Consider the following 22952-nt stretch of genomic DNA (forward strand, 5'->3'; position numbering starts at 1 on the left):
CTTCGGACAGCGCTGACTCCCGGCCTCTTAAGCGAGATGAGCACGCAACCCCAGAGTTGGTCACGACTGGCCCGTACGGGCAGGGGTACCTTTACCTTTACCTTTACGGTATGTACTTGCAGGGAAGTAACAGTTACAATAGCGAGGCATTTCCACGCGCATTCTAGAGCAAATTCTTCCCACGCTGAGTCATCCTTCACAACCTCATATTACAAATGGTCAATATTATCCCCGTATCAGAGATGGGTGTGTCTGTGTGTGAAGCTGAGGTGGCGGTGGCCTCTTTGTGAGTTTATGGCCTAAGGTGGGCTTTTAAGTTATTGCCTTCAAAATCTCACTGGGGTAAAATAACACCCTAAAAACAAGGGATGCGGGTGGCGCTGTGGGTTAAACCACAGAGCCTAGGACTTGCTGATCAGAAGGTCAGAGGTTCGAATCCCCATGACGGGGTGAGCTCCCGTTTCTCGGTCCCTACTCCTGCCAGCTAGCAGTTCTAAAGCACGTCAAAGTGCAAGTAGATAAATAGGTATTGCTCTGGCAGGAAGGTAAACGGCGTTTCCGTGCGCTGCTCTGGTTCGCCAGAAGTGGCTTAGTCATGCTGGCCACATGACCCGGAAGCTGTATGCTGGCTCCCTCGGCCAATAAAGCGAGATGAGCGCCACAACCCCAGAGTTGGTCACGACTGGACCTAATGGTCACGGGTCCCTTTACCTTAACACCCTAAAAAGAGAGGGTGTGCCTGTCCCAGTATTATGTGTAAGCAAGATAAATGCAGGGGCAACTTATAGAGGGATTTGTGGGGTGTGGGCGGGTTCCTGCACTTTCTACCTGCCAGTTTCCCTCAGGCCAGAGCAGTTGGGCCAGTTGGCATGGGCGTCCTCCCAAGTCCTCCTGGTAGAGGCAAAGGGGGCAAATCTTTGGTAAAGATTATTGATATTGCAAAGAGAATCAAGGGGGGGGGTACTTTAGCACAGGATGTTAAACTTTTAAAGAAGAGTCATAAAAGATTAATGCAGATAAAATATAGATAAGTAAATGCAGAAACGGGGCCTACCTTTCCCATCTGGCCTGGGCCTATTGCCAGCTTTGCATGGCCCCTTTTCTCCTTTCGACTTGGGAGGACATCCAGCAAAGGATTACTTATCCTCCACCCAATGGACCTTGCAGGATGTCCTCCCAAGTTCAAGGGAGAACAAGGGCCATGCAAAGCTGGCAATAGGCCCAGGCCAGATGGGAAATGTAGGCCCCATTGCTGCCCCATTTCTGTAAAGCTGATAATAGCACATGTGATCCCTTGTATGTGCCCTCCCTGTCTACCCTCCCCTACACACACACACCCCTCTTCAGTGTGGGGTTGGGGAGATGCAGCTGACAAAATCACCAGCTCTTGTTTATCCCCAATAACTAGAATTAATTTAATAACTAACGGAAAGATGTATTGATTTGTTTGCGCTGCAATTGCCCAAATAGGAGCAAAAATACTTAACAGGAGCCCTCCGTCTTGCTCCCTCAGAGCTGAGTTGTGGGGCCAACTTAGGCTGCATGTTCTTGGAAAACAACTTCTTAAGTATCATGATTCCCCACTTCTGTTAATGGCTGCACAAGGTGCCATGAACCCATTTGGGAGGGTCACCAAGTCTAGAGGCACTTTGGAATCAGCACATGACATTGAGCTGCTTCTTTTGTGTTCAAGCAGCCTCATCACGTTCATTATGTCAGGAACCCTTTGCCACGCTCCTGCAAGGCAGGCTTTTGACCTTGTGTTGCAGATGAGGATGGGGTTTGCCACAGGGCAGAGGTAAGGTCTTCTCCACTGGACCACCTTAATTCACAAGTCAGTATTGGCCCTTACCCTGCTGTAGCTGGATTAGTTTCTTTTCCCCATAGTTTGCATGTCCCACTTCCATAAATGAGAGCTGCCTGTAGCCAAGGCTTACACTGTGACCAGGTGAGGATCTAAAATCATTAGGCTTGCTGTGTGTGTTCCTTGCAGGTTCAAATGGACCACAGTTGTTCACCATTGAGTACTGGGGCAGCCCTGACAAACTGCCGAGAGCTCATACTTGGTAAATATTCCCGAGCATGAAGTATTCTGTTGAGATTGTTTCTCTGCCCATCCTGGCATATAATATAACTGTTTTTCTTGTGTCTCTTTTATCCATCTCCACCCCACCCCAGTTTTAACCGCTTGGATTTGCCTCCATATGAATCTTTTGAAGACTTGTGGGACAAGCTTCACTTTGCAATTGAAAATGCTCAGGGGTTTGATGGCGTTGACTGAGCCCCAGGAGAGGAGGATGACAATGCTGTAATTCTTTTCTGTGCTGCAATTTGAGAGTTTACAAGCGAAACAAATATTCCAGGGACTCTGTTTCTGCATTTGAATGGCAACTGAATCTTTATGGTATCCTCTTTTTTTTAAAAAAAGTGTTAATTTCAGTTACAGCTAATTGTATTTTGCATTTCAAGCTCTTGCCTGTTGGATTAGCGGGTGTGCATGAACACTGGTGAGGCTGGCATGAATGAGCCTTGCATTACCTCTTTCAAGAATTTGCCGCCTTGGCAATCTTAACTACTGAAAGCGTAAGCTGTGAAAAGCCGAGTGTGTCTGTCTGTCTTCCGTCCATTTGTTGGTCCATGTGTGCATTCTCTCTCCAGAGGTGACTGGACAGCCCACGGATTCTGCTCTCGGGTTGCGAATCACTTCTTCAGACTTTCCAAAGCACCTTAATTATATCTTTGGGTAACCTTAAAATCTTTCCACCTGTGCGCAGTAAACTGGCTCTGGCTGCACTTGTGCACATTGCTGCAGGCGCTGAGCTGGTAGGGCTTGTGCCTGGATGCTGGATGGCAGCTTCCCTGTCCAGCTGTGCTTGCTCTGAGTAGCGAGAAGCTGTGCACGGAGACTGGCAGCTGCTTCCCTGGGCATTGCACAGGAGGAAACTTCTTCCCAGTCGATTATGCCCAGTTGTTTCCTTTTTTAGTATTCACAATTCTATTTCTAAACTTTTTAACTTTTGAGATTAAAAAGTAGCATGGACTTAAATGAGATTATTTTAAAACCTGTTTGGATTTATATGCTAGTGTATTTTTGGTAAATCATATTTTGATAAATTGTCTAACAAATAATATTTTCAGCTTTGCTTTTTTGAACTCAAGACAGGCTTCTTTTGTTTTTGAATACTACAGTGTTAAGTCATAGCAAAAATGCCTTTTCATATTCATTCTTGCAGTATTGCACCACAAAAAATAAATAAATATGCAGACATGTTTACAGGGTTTTGCGGGCCAAATTCAGCAATATGATCTGTGCAAACATGAGTGACGCTTCTCAGAATAACCACCCAGGGCAGAATTTGGCCCTGAAATTAGTTTAGATGTTACAGGACTCCTCTTCCATCCCTATTCCAACTGCATTTTTATATTTTGTCCACATTTAGTCTAGAAACCAAATAAAAATACAGTATAACCAAAGTTATAGTATGTAATGTGCAATTCAGCATGAAACATTTTGTACATTCGTTCAATAAGAAATAAGGATATTTTAGTATGAGCGTCAGGGCTGGTATTTTGATCTATGCTGGTTTAAAATCATGTTTTGAGAAGTGGAAGTTTACAAAACAGTCTTTGGTTTTGGTTGACTCTTGAACCCTTTTGTTATGCACGTACCTTGAGCAGTTCCCCAAGTGCCACAATCCTGACCCAGTTGGAAGGGGCTCATGCCTGACCTGTTAGAAAGGTCACTGGGCTGCCGCAGCACTTGGTGAACTGCACCAAAGACGTGGAGAAAAAGCAGGTCCACCCCTGTGGCCAGTTGCCATCTCACATGCACATTGTCGAAGACCTGCAACTCGCTCTAACAAATGGGCCTTAAGGGGTCTTTCAAATCCTTTTTGGATGGGGTCTAATGCATTCAAGAGTATTACAAGTAAATAAAAATGACTATTCAATATACATACTTTCTGGGGGGGTTGTGTGTGTAAAATTTGGAATAATCTGTCTGTATAAATTTGAATGTAACAGAGTACTTTAGTCTAACAAATGAACAACCTGAAGAACCTGAAACGGTAAATAAAATCTATTCTGATAAGCTGGCTGGTTTTCATTCAGGTCCATTCGGTACTACTGAAATGGTCTATAATTAGTTCTCTGAAGCAGCCATTCCCATCAGTTTCTCCTCCTTTGCCTCTTAGCTCCAGGAAATATCTGCTGCCAAAGCTCTTGCTATCTATCCTCTTACCTTTCACTGTTCCTTGTTGTGTGGATCAAATGAGGAGGTGGAGAACCAGGTACCCCACCTTGAGCGCCTCCTTGGAGAGGGAAGGTGCATATAAATGCAATAAATAAATAAATAATATCCCTGAACTATGGAGTGGGGACTGTGTGTGAAAACCTATGACAATGGTTCTCATTTTTCTCTGGGCCAGACTTGCAGAATAGAAATTTGCTCATGCGCACTGAATTTTTTTATTGATAAGAAAACCAAAAGAAACAACTCCTAGCAGTGCTTGATTTATAACATGCTTTACAATATGATCATGGGACATCCAGAAGGTATAAAACAATGTAGCTATAAAGGAACACAAATCATTCCCAAAATATAATTATAAACATATATACCTTAAGTATGTATGTAAACTGAGTGAGAGGCGTGAGCTTGCTTTTGGCAGGTAATCTCTAATTTGAGACAGACATGTCATGGAGCACCAGAAGAATAACCAATGGTTGCATATCCAATTTTTTCTTTTATTTTTATACTCTACTAAGCTACACTGAAATGTTTAAATGTTTCTTTGATTGCTCTTGAACCTTCCTGCCACATTTGCCATCCTCTCCTGCCACACCATTTGAGAACCATTGACCTGTGACAAAATGCAGTTGTTTATTTAATGCATAGATAAAAGCTACTCCCAAACATGCAGCTGTGTCAAACCAGACATCAGTTGATTTGCCTTACTATGTAGTTGGATGATTATGAAAAGCAAGCTTATTTCTTGGATCAAGCTAGTCTGTGAGTTGCAGCCTGCCAGGCAGTTGCAAGATGTCCAGGTTCCACAGCCCCTAGAAATGATGGGTGAGGTTTGTAAAATGGGTTATATTCCACTTCCACATAGTCCAGATGACTTCTTTCAAATGGGGAGTTAGATTAGACTTCCTCAACCTTGGCCCTCCAGATGTTTTGAGACTACAGTTCCCATCATCCCTGACCACTGGTCCCGCTAGCTAGGGATTATGGGAGTTGTAGGCCAAAATCATCTGGAGGGCTGAAGTTGAGGAAGCCTGAGTTAGATGGAAGTTCTAAACATGCAGTTCAGAGGCTGATCACAGATCAAAAACCCCAATGGGTGAGGGTGGGATCAGCCAATGTGTAAGTTATCCAAGATTGTGGAGTCTGATGCCTTTGTATTTATAATAATAATAATAATAATAATAATAATAATAATAATAATAATAATAATTTATTATTTATACCCCGCCCATCTGGCTGGGCCTCCCCAGCCACTCTGGGCGGCTTCCATAAAAACAAAAAATACAATAAAATATCACACGTTAAAAACTTCCCTGAACAGGGCTGCCTTAAGATGTCTCCTGAATGTCAGGTAGTTGTTTATCGCTTTGACATCTGCTGGAAGGGCGTTCCACAAGGCGGGCGCCACTACCGAGAAGGCCCTCTGCCTGGTTCCCTGTAGCTTTGCTTCTCGCAATGAGGGAACCCCCAGAAGGCCCTCGGCGCTGGACCTCAGCGTCCGGGCAGACTGATGGGGGTGGAGACGCTCCTTCAGGTATACTGGACTTCAGTAGAAGTGAAATGTTTCTCTGCAGTGCAACTCTGCTCTGAGTGACATACATCAGTCCCTTTTCCCCTTTGATTCAGCTGCTGATCAACTATTCCAGGAGGTCTCCCTTTTTCCCCATCTAGGTTAGTGAGGTTAAAAGCACTCTTGCTATCCACAACATATCCCAAGCCATTTTTGCTAGTCTGTCTTACTGGTATAGCTAGCTTCCTGTCTCTCCTCAGATATTCAGTGGCAAGGATTTTCCCTGCACCTTTGCAGGCAATGAGTTAACAGCACTAATGATGAGGAATCTCTCTTTCTTGGGAGATTGAGGCAATTTTGATTACTCATCAAGCTCCACCAGAGGGCATAACAAGCCAGCTATCACATTACAGATGAATTTAGGGCCTGAGCAAGAATACTGTACACAAGTTTAGGACTCAAATACAGTACTCTGAAATTTGCCACCTGAGGTGCCCCAAATCACCTGGTAGGGATATTAATGGGGTCTGAAGGGAATTGGACCCAGTAACAAAAGGGTGGAGAAAAGCTTCATGAACACAAAAAATAGGATCCAACATTCATCCTGAATATGTGATTAATTCAGTCAACTTTGCAACTGTTCCTACTGGAGCAAGCAGAAACCTTTTCAGTTCCACAAGGGGGAGCCACCGAATCTTATGAATACCATCTTAAATAACTCCAAAATGTGGTTCCCTCCAGAAGTGTTGGACTACAGCTTCCACCAGCTCTGAGCAGCATGATGGGAGTTGTAGTCCAAAACTTCTGGAAGGCGCTAGGCTGCTGAAGGCTGCACTGGGTTTTCCTAGAAGGCAACGATGGAGGCAGCTGTGCATTTAAAAGTAGTTGGTGTTTTTATTTTTATTATAATATTTTATTAGGTTTTGACAATAAAAAAGTTTTTTTAAAAAAAAAGGAAAGACAAAAAAGATACAAAGTTATAAAATACAAAAATACAGACATTAAACACAAAAAAGAAAAGAAAAAATATATATAAAAAAGACAGAAATTCCCTCTTTCTTAATTTCTCCTCTTTGGTTAACTTATTTTCCTGACTCCCTCACGTCTCCCATTTTTGTATCCCTTTTAAAAGTTGGTCCAGCAAATTCATGTCCTGTTAGTCTGTCTATTATTAATCCAATCTTACATTTTACCTTGTTGCTAAAACCCCTGCAATTCATTTCAATGTCCTCAACATTCAAAAATTTTACAATATTTCTGCAAATACATTTTAAATTTCCTCCAATCTTCTTCCACCGACTCTTCTCCCTGGTCTCGGATTCTGCCAGTCATTTCCGCCATCTCCATATAGTCTATTAGTTGCATCTGCCACTCTTCCAAGGTGAAAAGTAGTTGGTGTTTTTAGTGAAATGTCCAAATGGTGGGGAAATGTCTCAAAAAGTGGCTATAGTGGCTCTGGGTTATATTTGGAGCAAGCACTTGTACCCCTGGATTTGCTTATACCCATTGTTGGAAACCACAGGAAGGCAGTGCGCTGCTGTGCTCAAATCCCACAAGCATCTGAGTGACCACTGGGAGAACAGGATGCTGGACTATGCGGGCCGCTGGCCTGATCCAGCAAGCTCATCTTATGTTCTTCGCTTTTCCACAATCCCTCTGCTGCCTCTCCTCTCTCTGCTCAGCCACTGCCAGCTCTGACCCCATTTGATATTTTAGACTTGTGTACACTGCTATTTTTCTGCCAGTTTATCTAGCGTGGAGAGAAGTTTTTGGAGCTCCTCCTGATTCCTTTTCTTTTTTCCACTCTAAATAATTTGGTGCCATCCTCAGACTTTGTTACCTATAATTGTTTTCAACTAAGTCCTGCTTGGAATTAAAAAGCACTAATCCTGTTTCAGATCTTCAGGGTTCCCACTGATTCCATCTCTCCATAGCAAGAACTGCCTTGGTTCATCCTTGTTCTCTTTAACCAGTTTCTGATTCATAATACAGTGGTACCTTGGTTTACATACGCTTCGTGTTACAGACTCTAACCCTGAAATATTACCTCAGGTTAAGAACTTTGCTTCAGGATGAGAACAGAAATCCTGCTCCGGCGGCGCAGCAGCAGCAGGAGGCCCCATGAGCTAAAGTGGTGCTTCAGGTTAAGAACAGTTTCAGGTTAAGCACGGACCTCTGGAACGAATTAAGTACTTAACCCGAGGTACCACTGCACAACCCACTTAAAGATTAAAGCCACTGTCCATTGTCTTCTATGCCAGCCTGCTTCTACTTGTGGAAGAGTGTTGCAGATGAATGTGTTCTGTGCAAAATCCTCACAAGGTGCTGCCTCTTTGGTGCAGTATCTCCCATGGAAGCAAGGACCATGCCACTTGACACACAACCAGCAAAAGGTGTCACTTGTACTTTTGCATTACTGGAAGTTTGCTAACGTTCCAGGAGACATGCAGAAGGAAAACAGAAGGGGCTTGTTTCTGACTCCAGTTTGGTGCCAGGCAGAAAAAATCCTACTACAAAGCCTGTTGGGTCCAGGGAAACGAATTCCTCCCTCCGCTCCCCTTGTGCATCCAATCTGAGCTAAGCAAAATTTCCAAGAGTTTCTAGCTGTAAACAAACAGTTTTGTTAGCAAGATGAGCAAATGGACAAACTTTCATGAACTGTTTTTTCGTTTTGCAAAAAGGCCGCTTCAGAGGAGCTTTTGTGCGTGGTTCAGGACCTCTCTGAAATATAAGACTCCTGGTGAGGAGAAATATTGTTATGGAAGCTAGACCTGTGGTCCAGTGTGTGTGTGAGAGAGGCAGGGAGAGGGCTTGGGAGATGCCTTGGAGGCTTCCGATCTGTTTATCTTCACACTCCTGAGAGGTCATCGCTCTTGTGCTGTGACAGCAGCTGGTAGGTAGGAAGGGCCTTTTGGAGGAGGGGGGAGGTTAAGATAAGGGGACAGGCCTGGTGCAGCCTCCTCCGGTCAGAGTTCCTGCACGTCTGCGGGAGATAAAATGGAGCAGAGGCAGAAGGCCCCAGCCATCTATCCTTCTGATGAAATCGAAGATAAAGGGGGGGGGAGAATCAAACAGCTAATTCCTAAAAATCCACGTAAGAGTAGACAAGGACATGAAACACATTTGCGTGTATCTCTGGGCCTCAGTAGGTCTCTGGTCAAGCTTTCCACCTTTCAAGTGTGAGTTTGTTAGGAAATTCAGCGATGTGGCCAAAATGCTGCAATAAAGAACAACTCTCAGGGGCACCCTCGGGTGGCAGGTTCAGCCTATGCAAAGGCCAAAAGGCAGGTGGCATTCAGTGGCGTAGCGTGGGTTGTCAGCACCCGGGGCAAGGCAAGTAATTTGCGCCCCCTAACCCGTGGATTTGCGCCCCCTAACCTGTGGACTTGCGCCCCCTAACCCCTAGATGTTGCGCCCGGTGCAGCCGGCCCCCCTGCACCCCCCACGCTACGCCACTGGTGGCATTCCAGCCAGGCATCTAACAATAGCCCTGTGCATACTTCTGAACCCCAAGTTATATTTGTGGCAGGGGGCGAGGTATGCTTAATCCTCAGTCCTTGAAAACTGTCCTCTTCCCTAAGTGCTTCCAGATCTGTGTGTAAGGTTGATGCCAGCTCTGGGTCCCTGCCAGAGGCAAGAGGTGGTCAGTGGGAGCTTCCTTGGGACAACTGGAGAACTTCTTGCAGTAATGTGGCGCCCTAGACTTCATCTCATGGCAGCGACATGTGGGGAGCACATGCCCTGCTTTCAAGCTTATTCCCATTGGGCTACTGTGAGAACAGGATGCAGCCCCGGGCAGGCCTTTGGTCTGATCCAGCAGCCCAGTTCTTCTTATGGAATTAAACAAGAGGAAATGAAAGAGTCGCGTATTCGCTGCGAAAGAATGCCAATGGGAGTTTTATGCTGGCCACACACAGCACTGATGCCGAGAGATCTTTATCAGCCCTAAGTGCTGCGTGTTATACCTTGCATAGCTTCAACAAGGTCTCCAGTTATAGCAGCAATTCATCAAAATCAGAGCTAGGAGGACAGCCACAAATAGATGACTAGAAAAGAAAGCGGAGTTTGGCAGGATCTTCAAATACACATTGCCCCAAGCCATTATTTTAAATGTACAGGGACAAATAGGAAGGCAACAACGGGTTAACGGTGCTTGGAGGGGCATGTTTTGCCCTTTATCTGCTCTGGGACCCCGGCAGCCCCCACGAAGCTCCCCTTGGGGTTCCTCAGCAGCCCCCCGCTTTTGACGGTCTACTATGGGCAGGAGCAGCGCAGCGAGCGAGACGTCGGGGGGGTCGCAGCCTCGGGAGAGAAGGGGGGGATCTTGTGCCCTTATTGCAGGGGCTGCGAGGCGGGAAGCTGCTCCTGGCGCTGGAGGCTCTTCTCGGCAGCCCCGTCGAGCCGGGCAGCGCGGCACAGAACCCCGGGGCGAGGAGCCCGTGCGAGAGGGCGCGCATCAAGACCCCGGGGCCGAGGCAGCGAGGGGATCCCCCGGGAGAGCCCGCCAGCAGCCTCCTCCTCCCCCGCGCCGGCTCCAGCGCCCCCTCCTCCTCCTCCCTCGGCGAGGCTGACCTCAGGTGCCTGCGCGGGGAGGGGGCGGAGGGCCGGCTCCAGCCAAAGGCCAATGACGAGGCCCCGAAAGTAGGGCCGGGGAGCCCCCCGCGCCCCCGCCTCCTCCTCCCTCCTGCCGGACCCTGGCCGCGGCCGCAGCCCCCTCCTCCCTTCCACGCTGTGTCCCTGCGCTGCCCCAAGCGGGGAGGGGGGGAGAAGAAAGAGTCCCCCGGCGGGCGGGCGCGCTGGCCGGCCAGGCAGAGAGAAGCCATTCGGCCCTCTGGACGGACGGACGCGCTGCTGGCCGGAGGAGGGCGATGCCCCAGAGAGGCTAAATGGCGCCCCGACGGAACCCGCTCCTCGCCGCCTTCCTCGGCCTCCTCGCCCTCCCAGGTGAGCCGAAGCCCGGGCGCCGCCGCGCATCCCCCGGACTAACTGGCCGGCCGGCCGCTGCCTCGCTCGCGGGCTCGGCCGGTCCTCCTCCTGGCAGCCGGCCCAGAAGAGGCGGAGGCGGCCGCCCGCCCGGCCCCTCCTCTCCTCCGGCTCGGCGCTTCCCCTTCCCACCTCCGGAGCCGCGGCATCCTCTGCCCAGAGCCCGCCGGCTGCCCAGACTGCGCCTCTCCGTCCCTCGGAGCTCTTCCCCAGAGCGGCGCTTTCCCCCTTTTGGGGGGGGGGGTCTCGCTCGCTCGCTCGCCGCGTCCCGGCCGCTCAGGGCTCCCCCCCCCCCGCCACTCCAGCGCTGGCCGGGCTAACGAGCTCTTGTTAAAAGAGCCTTTTACGAGGCGCCCCGCGCGGGATCTCTTTTTTGACGAGCTTGTAAAATTAGCGACCGGCTTGTGGCCTGGAAGGGGCCCGGCGACGAGGCTCGAAGACCCCGCTCTCGCAGCAGCGCCTATTCCCTTGCGGGGGGGGGGGGGTTCCTTCATTCCCGCGTTGGGGGGAGAGGCGTCCACACGGGGACGTCTTAGGAGCCCGGCACCCACCCCAGCTCGGAAAGGGGGGCGAGGGGCCATTTCCCCGGCACGGGACGCCTCCCGCCCCTCCGGGTCCTGCTCCCCTGGAAGCGCTTCTCCCCAACAGCCCCAGCCAAGCCGGCCAGGCAGGGAGCTTTTCGGGGTGCTCCGCGGGCGAGGCGGTGTTGCCCCCCGACTGGTCCTCCTGGGGGCAGCATGCCCGTTTGCTCCCCTTGGCCAACCAGGCTGGGACCGTGAAGCCCCAACGGGCATCGATAGTGCTGGGGCTCTAAATTTTTCCGGGGCGGGGAGATAGAACTTTCTTCCCAAAGGACCTTTAAATAAAGTTATCCACGTGTTAGCTCCTTTCCCTCTCCTTTGATCTGGTCGCCATCTGTTCGGTTGGGCTGCAGTGTTTGTTCAATTAATCTGTTAATCAATTTGACCAAAAATAAAAACACCCCCCCCCACTTCCAATCAACAAGGAGAAAAAGCTCTCTTTCAGCTTTTAAACAAGTACAGTTTTTAAAATGTAAACTTTAGCAACTGCACCCAGCAGACACTATATATTGATATATAATGTTTTCATGTGTGGAGTGTTATTAAAATATTTCAGGCCCCCAGCACTTTAAACCAGTTACACAGTAGTTAGCATGTGTTTGACCCTACACAGAAAAGAAACTACTTCCTTTTTCTTTCCTTTCCCCTCTTTCTCGTTCTCTCAGGAATATGGTGCTTTAGTGAACTGTTTTTTGCGAAAGAGCCGCAGGATGTAACTGTTGCTAGGAAGGAGGCTTTGATTCTGGACTGCCAGGCACGAGGCGAAGTCCCCATCACCATCACGTGGCTCAAAAATGGGGTGAAGGTGGCTGAAAATGAACGGATCTACACTTTGTCTAATGGCTCTTTGTACATCAGCGAAGTGGAGAGCAAACGTGGGGAGACGCTGGACGAAGGACACTACCAGTGCTTGGCTCTCAACAAATACGGTGCTATCCTCAGCCATAAGGCCCACCTTACGTTAGCCAGTAAGTCATCACAGTTGTTCTTCGCTGTTGATCATTTCCTTCCTTTGTAAACCTGTCCAGGAACAGAGTGACAACATTAGCCCGTGTGTGCGCGATAAAATGCACTGCTATCATTCTTCCAGTACAATTTAAAACCTTATGGGAATTTTAAATGGCTTCATGGTCCAGTTTGTAAATGCATGTGTTTGTGAACCCTCTTTTATCCTCTGCTACATAGAGGTTGACTTTGCCTGGGCTACTCCAAATAGTACACCTGGCATCTTCCTAAAGGGAGATTTCTGAGTGAGTGAACTATTGCTGCAAACTATATTTCAAAACATTGTGAAAACATGAACTTACAACAGCCCTTCCCTAGCTTGGCACCCTCCAGCTCTTTGGGGTTGCAGCTCCCATCAGCCTCAGTCAGAGTGGTTGCATGAAATCATGGCGGTTGCTCTCCTGCTGCTGTTGGACTACAACAGGTTAAGGAAGGCTGACTCCCAGGGACCTAAATATTTGTGAGATGCTTGCCTTTAAACACATTGAAGCTCTGTTTTGTTGTTGTTAACCTGCTGGTATCAGAGTTGGGAATCCACACCTGCTGCCATCTTGCTTTGAAGGGCTGAAACTCAATGGTGCAGCATCTGCCTTGCATACTGAAGGCCCCAACTTTAATCCCCAATGGCTTCTCCAGGCAGGGCTGGGAACTGTCTCCTGCCTGCAACTTGGGAGAGCCCCACTGCAAGTTAGCGTAGACCGACAGCTAGATGGCAAAGTGATCTGGCTAGCTATAGGGCAGCACTTCCTGTGAAGGAGGATCGGCTATTGGTCCTCCGTAAGTGTGCCACTGCTGTTCCTCAACTGGACAGAAGGGTACTCAGCCCTGTGTTGGTCTGCAGCAGCAAAAACAATGAATACTCTTCTAGCATGGCCTGATGCATTTTCATTCTGTACATCTAAATTTGGGGGAGTGGCTGCTGTGTTCATCTGTAGATGAGTATGTACTGCAGGTCTAGGCAAACTCAGCCCTCCAGATGCTTTGGGACTGCAACTCCCATCATCCCTAGCTAACAGGACCAGTGGTCAGGGATGATGGGAATTGTAGTCTCAAAACATCTGGAGGGCTGAGTTTGTCTATGCCTGATGTACTGTGTATAGCTGGCATCCCTCTGTCCCAAGAGACAAGGGAGGAGTGCACCTTTGGGTATGAGGTCAAGCTGTTGGAAGGTTTCAGCAACTGCTGTGGCTGTGCTCATCTGGAGATGAGTGGTGCTCAAGTTTTTCCCACTCTGGCCCATTTGAAAATTGCTGAGCACCTTTGGCCGGCCACAGGTTTTTCTGCCTGTTGTAGCAATTGTAACCCTATATAATTCAGATTGTGATAACAGTAAAACACACTTGGGAAATAAAAGAAGCAATAAAATACAATTAAACATAATTATGAATATTTTATATGATGGATGTTCCAATTCCCACCTGAATGAAACTTGTGGGTCAATGGCAGTCCAGAGGATACAGTTTGGAATTCTTTGCTGGAGATGCAGACTCTCATGACTCTTCATACACCTGATAAAGTAGACTCTAGTCTAGGGAAGTTTATGACACAATATATATATTTGTTAATCTTAAGGTGCTGCAAGACCTTAAAAGGGTGTTTTGTCCCACAGGAGACACTGTTGGGTCCCAATGAGAACTTAGATGTTGGTGCCTGATGCTGAGAGTTGGTTTAGAGACTAATTACTTACATAGTGTCTGGAGATCACAAAAGGCCACTCCATATGCTGCCACAGAAGTGGGGAAAGGAGGAAGGAGTGAGATATTTAACCACTTCTGTGTAAGGAATGAGCCAGCTTCTCAATGCTGCATGTGGTGGTGTAAAAGCCATTACTTTACTTGTAGTTGCTCTGTTTAGATTCTGCATTTCTTGCATCTCGGAATTTAAGGCAGCTTACATGTGTGTGTCTGTGGAGGGTCCCAGGTTGTGTCTTATCTGAGCACTGACTGACCAAACCCAGAACTGCTTAATTTCAGCATAAGTTGTGCATCATGTGCCTGCAGACCACACCTAGATCTTAAATGGCTGTGCAGTGGCATCTTGTTGGCCAGATGTGATGACTGGAAAGTGACTGCCACTTACTTTGAAAAGTAAAAACTCTTCAAGACCACATCAGGGTGTTCCTGCATGGGCTTTGCTTATCACACAAAAGCCCTCCCACCCTCAGCCAGTACAGTGGCTCTTGCAAGGAGCTCATCCACTGTCTTGACTAGCAGGGGAGGAGTTGCTGCTGGGCTGTGGCCAAAAAAACTTGCACAGCAGAAGCATAGTATATTCATTTTCTCCCAGCCTCAATTACTCTTATGTTCAATCTTCTGTGGGATGGAAATGGCCTCCCAGACTTTGAGTCTGGGTTTTTGTCTCAGTTTTGTTCCTTGTGAGCAAGCTTATTCAGGATCATTTTTCTTACAGGCTGACCCAAAACATGTCTAATTTTTCTTCCAAGCAAGAGTGCAACCTTAAAAGTCAAATTTGTCTGTCTGTCTGTCTATTACATTTCTATACCACCTTTGACTTCCAAGGAGCTGCACCTCGTTATCCCCCTTCCCATTCCATCCTCACAACCACCCTGTGAGGTGGGTTAGGCTAAGAGATGGTCAGTGGCCCATGGTCACCCAGTAGTGAGCTCCATGGCTGAGTGGGGATTCATACCCTGGTCTCCTAGGCCATAGTCCAACACTAACCATTATGCCACACATTTAAACAGTTATCTGGGTGGTGGCATAAATATGCAAGAGGGAAGCTGAGACATGGCTGCATGTGAACCTCTGGGACAGGTGAGTGAGATATATGGTAATACTGCCAGCGTTATCCTCGCTTGCTTTTATATCCCAAGCAAAGCACTTGGTGCTCTGGCCACCCCACCTCCTGTCCTTGTGGGAACTGTTCATCTTGTTTTGCAAGGCTTCCTCCCAGAGGGCTTTGGAGCTTCCTGGAGGCCTGTGACTGCCTGCTGCTTCCCAGCTTTGCCCACTCAGTGGGGCAAAGAGTGACCTCCACCAGCTAATTCCTCTTTGCAACCATGGATTTGAGGAACTTCCTGCTTGGCTTGGCTTTTGGTGCCAGAGTTGGGGAAAGCCTACCTTATAAATGAAGTATCCCGTGCCTAAGTTCTCAGGTTTCAAATAAACGGAGAGTCAGTCACCTGCTACTTTCTGAGTTGGTGGTTCAACCTGTATATCTACAGATTCTGGAAGATGTCCCTTTTGCTCGTGGCTCATTTGTGCTTTTATCTCCTGATGGTTGGGGATTGGAATCCATGTCTGCCGAATCTTGGCTTGGGTGATCTTTGCCTGTGTTTGGAAGAAAGTCCTAAAGGCAAAATAATTATTGCTGTGAGATTTCTATAATCACAGTCTCCCAGCTTCCTGGGGAAGCCACTGATGACACTGGAGGCAGGCAGGACACATTTGAAGAAATGGTGGTGTCAAACCTATGTAGAAACATGGTCCGTGTAAGTGGTGGGGGATCCCAGAGCACCTTGTTCTTGATTCTCAGAAAAGGTAGTAGATGAGCTCCTAGAGAGTTCACACCTCCATCATTTCTGATGCATTTCATGAAGCCTAGTCTTGCCTATGAAAACATTTCCCACAATAGAAGACAGACGACTGGGCAGTCTGTGACCACCATGGCCCCAGAAGTTAGCAAGCTCCTCCCAAAGTTTTGCTGCTTTCATTTTGGATCAAGTAGGGTGACCCAACCATCTAAATTCTGATCCATGTGTTTTGATATTGAAAGGTATAGCTCCATTCTCTCGTCACATTGTCTCACAAGATGGTGTTTGGGTCACCATGAATATAATTAAAATAATTCGGACAATGGTCAGGCTGGGTAGACAATAGAGTTACGGAACAATATACATTATGGTGATACCCCCCACTTTCTTGAATCAAGTGTTTTTCCTGTGTTTATATGGAATTGTAAAGTTTAAAATATATCCAAAGTTTATGACTCCCTTACAGCATGATCCTATACCTATTTATTTGTCCTATGTAAATGTGTATAGGATTGCAGTCTAAATGTGACAAGGGCTCAAACTCTACTTTTCAAACCCCAAATGCATTAGAAATAAAGGAAGCCCCCTTTCCTGTTTCTCAGAATTTCAGAAGATGTGAATGAATTTCCAGCATTTTGTAGTCAAAGGAAATAGTTTTAGCTGGGCTCATGATGGCTTTACAGCCCTGAAGAACAAAATGACTTTCTTTGTGGCCATGGCAAAGCTGAAACTATACATACTAAGCAGGTGGAGGCAGGGCTCCCCTTTCTTCCCTTTCTTCCTTTGCAAAGGGTGAAAAGCAAAAGGCGGCTGCTCCAGCCCCCCACCCCCACCCCGCAAGCAGCAGGGTGCAAGTCTGTTCTCTCCCTTTTGCTTGCTCAAATCTCTCACCACCTTGGTTTATCTTTGGTTTCAGAAGGGTATTCCTGGGTGCTGCATTTGGAAATCTGAAACTTTAATCTGCCCCAGAGTTTGAGATTTGAGCACATGGGGAGCTTGGATCTAAAGTTAGGGAGGGGAAGCTGAGGGTTGCACTCTAGGCAGCCATTCCATTATTCATGTGCAAATTAAGAATTCACAGGGTTAAAAGGTTAGAAACTGGCCAGGATGAGGTTTACCCTTGTGATAAAGAGCAGATGACCCTCATTCACTGGCCAAAGCTTTCATGTAAGCTCCTCTGCAAAGTTAGTGATTGCCATGAATTGTTCTTGAGGAATGCAGAGTTCCCAATGCGTCCTGGCCTCCCCCTCTGCAGCCTTATCTCAAGAGCCCATCAGAACAAGTTTGCAGGGATGGGTCAGGATCCCTTTCCAGCCCCCCCAGCCCCCCCCCGCTTTTGCTTTCCTGTTGTTCTTTTGACTTGCTTCTAGTCTTTATTTTCTTTCCTTCCAGCATCCCTTTCTGCCCTTCACCATATCAGTTAGGTTAAAAAATACTGCATTTTGGGAAGGTGACTGCTGTTGCTCCTAATTCAACAGGGTAATGGGGGATGGTGGGGGGGAGCATGAAGGAAGATGCCTTCCTCCTTCACAGTTTCTTTGTGAGGCACCATGTGGGGGTAAAATGCTAATATCTGAAGATTAAACAGCTTATTGGAAGTTCAGGCTAGCAGCGCCTCTTTGACTAACAGGATTCAAAGTTGCTAGAGTATTTGAGCATTGAGGTCTTTTCAACAAGGATGGGGGTGGTGGCAGTGTTGGGGCATTGGAACCTAATGCTTAAGCCCTGTACAGTTAAAACTGGAACAAAAGCTTGATAAGGTTGGTTGGATGGGTCCCCCTGAAATTATTTACTTTTTAAATACAATTAGCCTTTGGATAACAGAAAGAGATGCACTGGAAGATACTAAAGTAAAGCACTCTAGCGCTGATTGGAAACCCTTCGACTGACTGAAGGAGATGGATGTTAAGGGTGGATGGATGGAAGTGTGGTGTGTTGTTTTTTTAAGAGAGAGGGAGAGCTTCTTATCTTCTTTTTTAAGATCAAAGGAGACAGTGAAATAGCTGGCATATTATTGATTTCTGCACTGCAGGGCATAGATGGGTATCAGAGGATACTGACTTAAAATCACTCCAGATCTTCTAATTGATTGTGTCAGCACAAAAGCAGTTTGCAGGGTTTGTTTGTTTATGTTTTGCTTTTCTGTAGAAGATTCCTTTGAACAAAGGTGGGTGGCTGCCAGTTGAGTGGAAGGGAAGTTAGAGCCTCGCTGATTGTCTGCAGCTTCAGACAATGAGGTGATGGACTTTTGCTTCTTTCACATCTGCTTTCTTGCCTCTCCAGGGGCTTAAGGTAGCGCCCCTCCCTCCCTAGGAATACAAACGTTTGCTTCCTGTTTATAGTTAAAAGCCTACCTAGTATATTGATGGGCCTGCAGTCACTGGAAGCATTCCCTCTTTTTTCAAATCAAGTAGGGTTTTTGGGGGGTGATATTTAGCTTTTGTGTGTGAGAGAGGAGTGTCAAAAATTTTAATTTTATTAAAAAGCAAAGGTTGGTCCGTAATGGGGGAAATTTAAAATCCACTGCTGAAAACCTTCATTGGGACCAACCAAAACATCACAGAGTACAGTACTACATCCTGCCTATTTTTTGGTACTTTTTTTGTCCCCCCCCCTTGCCTCTGCTTTCATTGCCTCACTTTGTGTTAACATGTTGCCTGATGAAGAGTTCTGGAGAGCTTGAAAAGCCAAGCTTTTCTGATGCTTTGGTTGGTACTAAAAGGGCATTTTGGAGTTTTCGTTTTCTAGTGCAAACTATAAAACCCATTTTCAGGATGTAAAGCTGAGAATAGCAGCATGAGACATGTTAAGGAGGTCATATCAAATGATGCAAAGCTGAGGCCCTGAGCAAGTGGGGGCAGCAGAAACCTTTCTTGGATTGGGGTGGGGTGAGAACTAAGAGACTTCCCCAGCAGCAGAACACATGGGTAATGAAGAGCCACATGCTGTGGCCGCAGGGGAAAGAGAAATCTGCTTTTCCAATTATAAAAGTTTTCATTTCTGGTTGCCTGCAGACAGTTTGACTGGATGAGTATCTATACCCAAGCCCACTTAAGAAAAATTCCACAGTCCCTGTTAAGGCAATACCTTTACTAGGCCAACGAAAATGTCACAAAATAGGGTGCCAGTTCTTCAGAATGCTTCATCAGGCTAGATTTGGGGTCCCCAGCTTTTTGAGCCTGGGGGGCACATTTAGAAATCTTAGAAACTGTGGCAGGCACCACAGGAATTACCTCTGATGCTAAGGCCCTGCTCCCTAAAAGAGGCAGAACACCCACACTCAGAACAAATAAAGCATAGGCAAAAAAGCAATGCCTCCAAAAAATTGTCAGGTGACAGCCCCTCAAGAAACCTGAACCCCCCACAACCCATCACAATTTAAAAAGCAACAATTGCTCAAGGGGCCTTGGCTGGCGCTGAGAGGTGTCCCTATTGGAAACTCCTGGACTAGATAGTAAACACTGATGTAAGCTGCAGTTTGCATGAAGGGGTTTGGAGCTGCTGTAGCTTCTCTTTTAAAACCAACCCCTTGTTAGTTTCACCTTGGCTAATATTAGTGCTGCTGCTGTAGTGCTTAAGTGTACTTGAGATGTTGGTGCGTGTCCCATCTCATGGCCCCCTCTTGCTCTCTTAACCCTGGTTAAGGAAGCACCACGGTTTCTGTGGCAGTCCCCGGATGGGATATATCGTCATCTGATTAAGTCTGCAGTCCTATGAGCATCTATGGCTGAATCCCAATGAGTTCAGTGGGACTTACCTCTGAGTAGACATGTATAGGGTTGCACTCTTAAGAGACCAATGGAATTGTGTATATTTTGTAAGGCAAGTTTTTGTTCGATGACTAACATGGAGCCTAATTCTAACCAGGCTCACTTGCAATGAGCTTGATGATTTGGGTGGGGCTTGCTTACGTATAAGTGTGCTCTGCATCACAGTACTAATCTTTTCTTTAAAATAAAAAAGGTATTTGTGAAGCTTTTGCAATTTCAAGACAGCAGCAACAATATAACAAGGGCTACAAAATAAATAAATCAAAGTACGTTTTAGCAATGGCACACAGGAGAGGTTGTTCAGACTACAACTGTAATTGGTGGGGACTGACATTACAGTATTCTGAAAAACGTGGGGGTGCTTCCTGCTTCTGTCCATCTTCTTTCTGGGTCACCTCTGTATGTAGGGGCTCCCCCACGTGCTGAGGGAGCTGAGCTGCAAGCCTTATATTTTAATAGCCTAGCCGGTGCTGTGGCCACTTTTGTTCTCTCACAGCAGTTGTCCAAAGGGCCTTCAGCACAGACCCCTTTTGTCATGGGCCCTTTGGCTGGGTACAGGACATATGATAAAGGAATGATACAGGAGCATCTCCAAAGGCAGAATTTCGTACAAGAAGCACAGCCATTTCTGAAGTGTCTTGTGTGTGGAGGGGTGGGGGTGGGGAGAGAATCCTGTCCCAAATGCTGCTGCCGAACCTTTCGGAAGAGCTTGGGTGTATCTCTCAGTTTGGCCTTGTTTTCTTTTTGCCCCCTCCCTCAGTAGGCCCAGCTGTTAAACTGGGATTGATTACCTCCCGTCTTTATAACCGGCAATCACCACCTAAGTGAAAACTAGTCAACACAGCTCCACCATTGTTGACTGCTCAACTGAAGTTGCTGCCCTGCTTAAAGTTTAAGCAGATGCTAAATAAGGCAGGGTGTGGATGTTCTGGGAAGAAACGAAAGTTTACTATATGCTGAGCACACCATCATGTACCTGGAGTTTTTAACAGGCTAGAGAAACTAGCTTCTTTTTCTTGCTCCTTGTTCCTAGATTTTCTGAAAGCCTAATTGAAGGAAGGAAATAAGCAGAACTGATAGAGGACAGAGGCTGGGCTGACACTGAAACAGCTGGGAATACAAAAGACTAGTATTTGGTTAAACGATTAGAGAGCTTTGGGGAAAAGAAGGCTGTCTTCTACCCTCCAATCTAATTAGGTGATTTGGTGTCCTCCCTTGTGTGTGTGTGTGTGTTTAAAAAATAGCAAGCAATTCTTGTGAAGTTTGGTCTTTTACCATGATAAATTGCTCCTGCTTTTGCATCCTGGCTTTTGAAGAGCAAATGGCACCAAAGGCCTTTTTTAAAGGGCCAAATTCCTACATTGTATTTTGTGAGAATAAATAAAATAACTAAGTAAGGATTGCTTTTGTTTTATTCGTGGATGGTTTTCCTATTGCCCACTATTTGCGTGTGTGTGTTTATGGCATAAACAATGGCCCAGGCAAGATGAATGAAGTGACATCTGGATGCTGCTGCTGCTGCTGCTGCAGTGGCCATTGTGGCAGCCCTCCCTGACCTGATTTGGGGCCTGCGCAAGGAGGATGTGGAGACTGGGATCCAGCCATTGTTTTGATTTGGCATCTAAGGCCTTCCTTCTACACAGGCTGGCTCTGGAGGGCAGGCAAGGGCGGCCTCCAATCTCCAAGGTCCGTGTGGCCCCAAGGCACATTTTGCAGCCCGTGTGCTTTTTCTTGTTTAGAAGCCAGAGAACTCTGAGCCTCACTGAAAGAAAAAACGTGTTTTCTGTAGTCAGCAGCTTTTGAAAAAGTGGTGGCGAAAATTATTAACGGATCAGAAGCCAATTGAGACAGACCAAATGGATGAAGCAGAAAAGGCTCCCAGGGAGGGTTTCCAAAGTCAGTCGTTATGACTGTGCCTGCTGACATTCTTAAAGATTCCACACACAAGGAAAAAGGGGTGGGAAGGGAGGAGGAAAAAGCAAGCTCAGTGACTAGTCCATAAAATTATAGTTCTTCTAATGATCAAGGCAGCCTGATGGAATGGCTGTTGCTGAGTCACTTATGGGTCTGTTTCATAACAAATGAACAACTTAGCAATTTCATAGCAAGAGAAGGAAAAGGATGGGAGTCTTGTACATAGCAATTCCCCTGATCCGGATGTTCTGGAGAAATAGAGCAAAGTGTAATCAGCATACGGATGGAACATTCTCCCAAACTCCTAATGACCATTTCCAGTGGCGTCATAAAGATATTAAATCCCATTGGATATAAGATCGTGCCCTGCGGCACACTGTAAAGTAACTGCCAGGGGGCCAAAAAGCAGCCGCCCCCCCGGCTACTCTCAATAACTTGTGTCAACCATGGATCTCAATACTCTGTGAAATACCCTCTGCTAGATTTAATAAGCCAGGAGTGGCAGGGGTCAAGGGAGCACATGGCGGAGTGTCTCCTCACCAGCACTGTCTCCATGTTTGCTGACTGAGTAAGTTTAGGCTCCTTTCATTAACCACATAGGCATCCCTGTATACATTCTAGCTCAGCTTCTTGTACTGTGGCTTTAAACAACTCCCAAGCATTTTGGAGAGACCTGAGCCTCTTGGCTTTTCCTCTTACTTATTTGTTGCAATTACAGTGGTACCTTGGGTTACATATGCTTCAGGTTACAGACTCTGCTAACCCAGAAATATTACCTCGGGTTAAGAACTTTGCTTCAGGATGAGAACAGAAATCGGGCTCCGGTGGTGCGGCGGCAGCAGGAGGCCCCATTAGCGAAAGTGGTGCTTCAGGTTAAGAACAGTTTCAGGTTAAGAACGGACCTCTGGAACGAATTAAGTGCGTAACCAGAGGTACCACTGTATTTCCCACATTTTTCTCCAAGGAGCTCAAGGTGGCGTAGATGGTTCTCCCTCTCCTCATTTAATCTCCACGACTCTGTGAGGTGGGTTGGGCTGAGAGGCAGTGACTGTCCCAAGAGTCACCTAGTGAGCTTCATGGCTGAGTGGAGATTTGAACCCGGGTCTCCCAGGTCCTAGTCCAACATTCTAATTGTTCCATCACTGGCTCTCCAACTTCCTTTTCACCAATCCCCTCATTTGGGGGGAAGTTTCCTTTTCTCCCCTGAAGTCAGTCTATGAAGTTGCCTCTGCCACCTACAGCCTGAGGTAGCACCATCGAGTTAACTTCCTCAAGATTCGACTGTCTTGCTTCCCTCTTGGTCTGGTGCATGTGTAGACTGAGGCTGCTAATTGTGGCTCTAGGCCCTGTTAGAGGGCTCAGAAGTTCCTTAATAACTGTAATGTGTGCCTTAGGCTAAGTTGTGCGTTACGCATGCTCTTTCTAAATAGAATGCATTGAGCTGCCA

The 22952-nt window shown here is 47.0% G+C and overlaps 2 protein-coding genes across 4 annotated transcripts in view; both read left to right on the plus strand.

The window, feature by feature from the left end:
• Nucleotides 1-4090, plus strand: part of NEDD4 (NEDD4 E3 ubiquitin protein ligase) — a 47620-nt gene extending 43530 nt beyond the window's left edge. For both annotated transcript variants that reach the window (XM_082198316.1, XM_082198315.1), the window contains 2 exons: nucleotides 1994-2066; nucleotides 2179-4090. In XM_082198316.1, coding sequence (XP_082054442.1) covers nucleotides 1994-2066; nucleotides 2179-2281 — 176 coding nt within the window. In that variant the 3' untranslated portion in view covers nucleotides 2282-4090. The remainder of the gene's footprint in view (nucleotides 1-1993; nucleotides 2067-2178) is intronic.
• A 6431-nt stretch (nucleotides 4091-10521) lies between these two features.
• The window catches only part of PRTG (protogenin), an 85288-nt gene continuing 72857 nt past the window's right edge, over nucleotides 10522-22952 (plus strand). For both annotated transcript variants that reach the window (XM_082198322.1, XM_082198323.1), the window contains exons 1-2: nucleotides 10522-10703; nucleotides 11989-12291. In XM_082198322.1, coding sequence (XP_082054448.1) covers nucleotides 10646-10703; nucleotides 11989-12291 — 361 coding nt within the window. In that variant the 5' untranslated portion in view covers nucleotides 10522-10645. The remainder of the gene's footprint in view (nucleotides 10704-11988; nucleotides 12292-22952) is intronic.

This window comes from Podarcis vaucheri (assembly GCF_965113315.1).
Source record: "Podarcis vaucheri genome assembly, chromosome: 14".
Lineage (NCBI taxonomy): Eukaryota > Metazoa > Chordata > Lepidosauria > Squamata > Lacertidae > Podarcis > Podarcis vaucheri.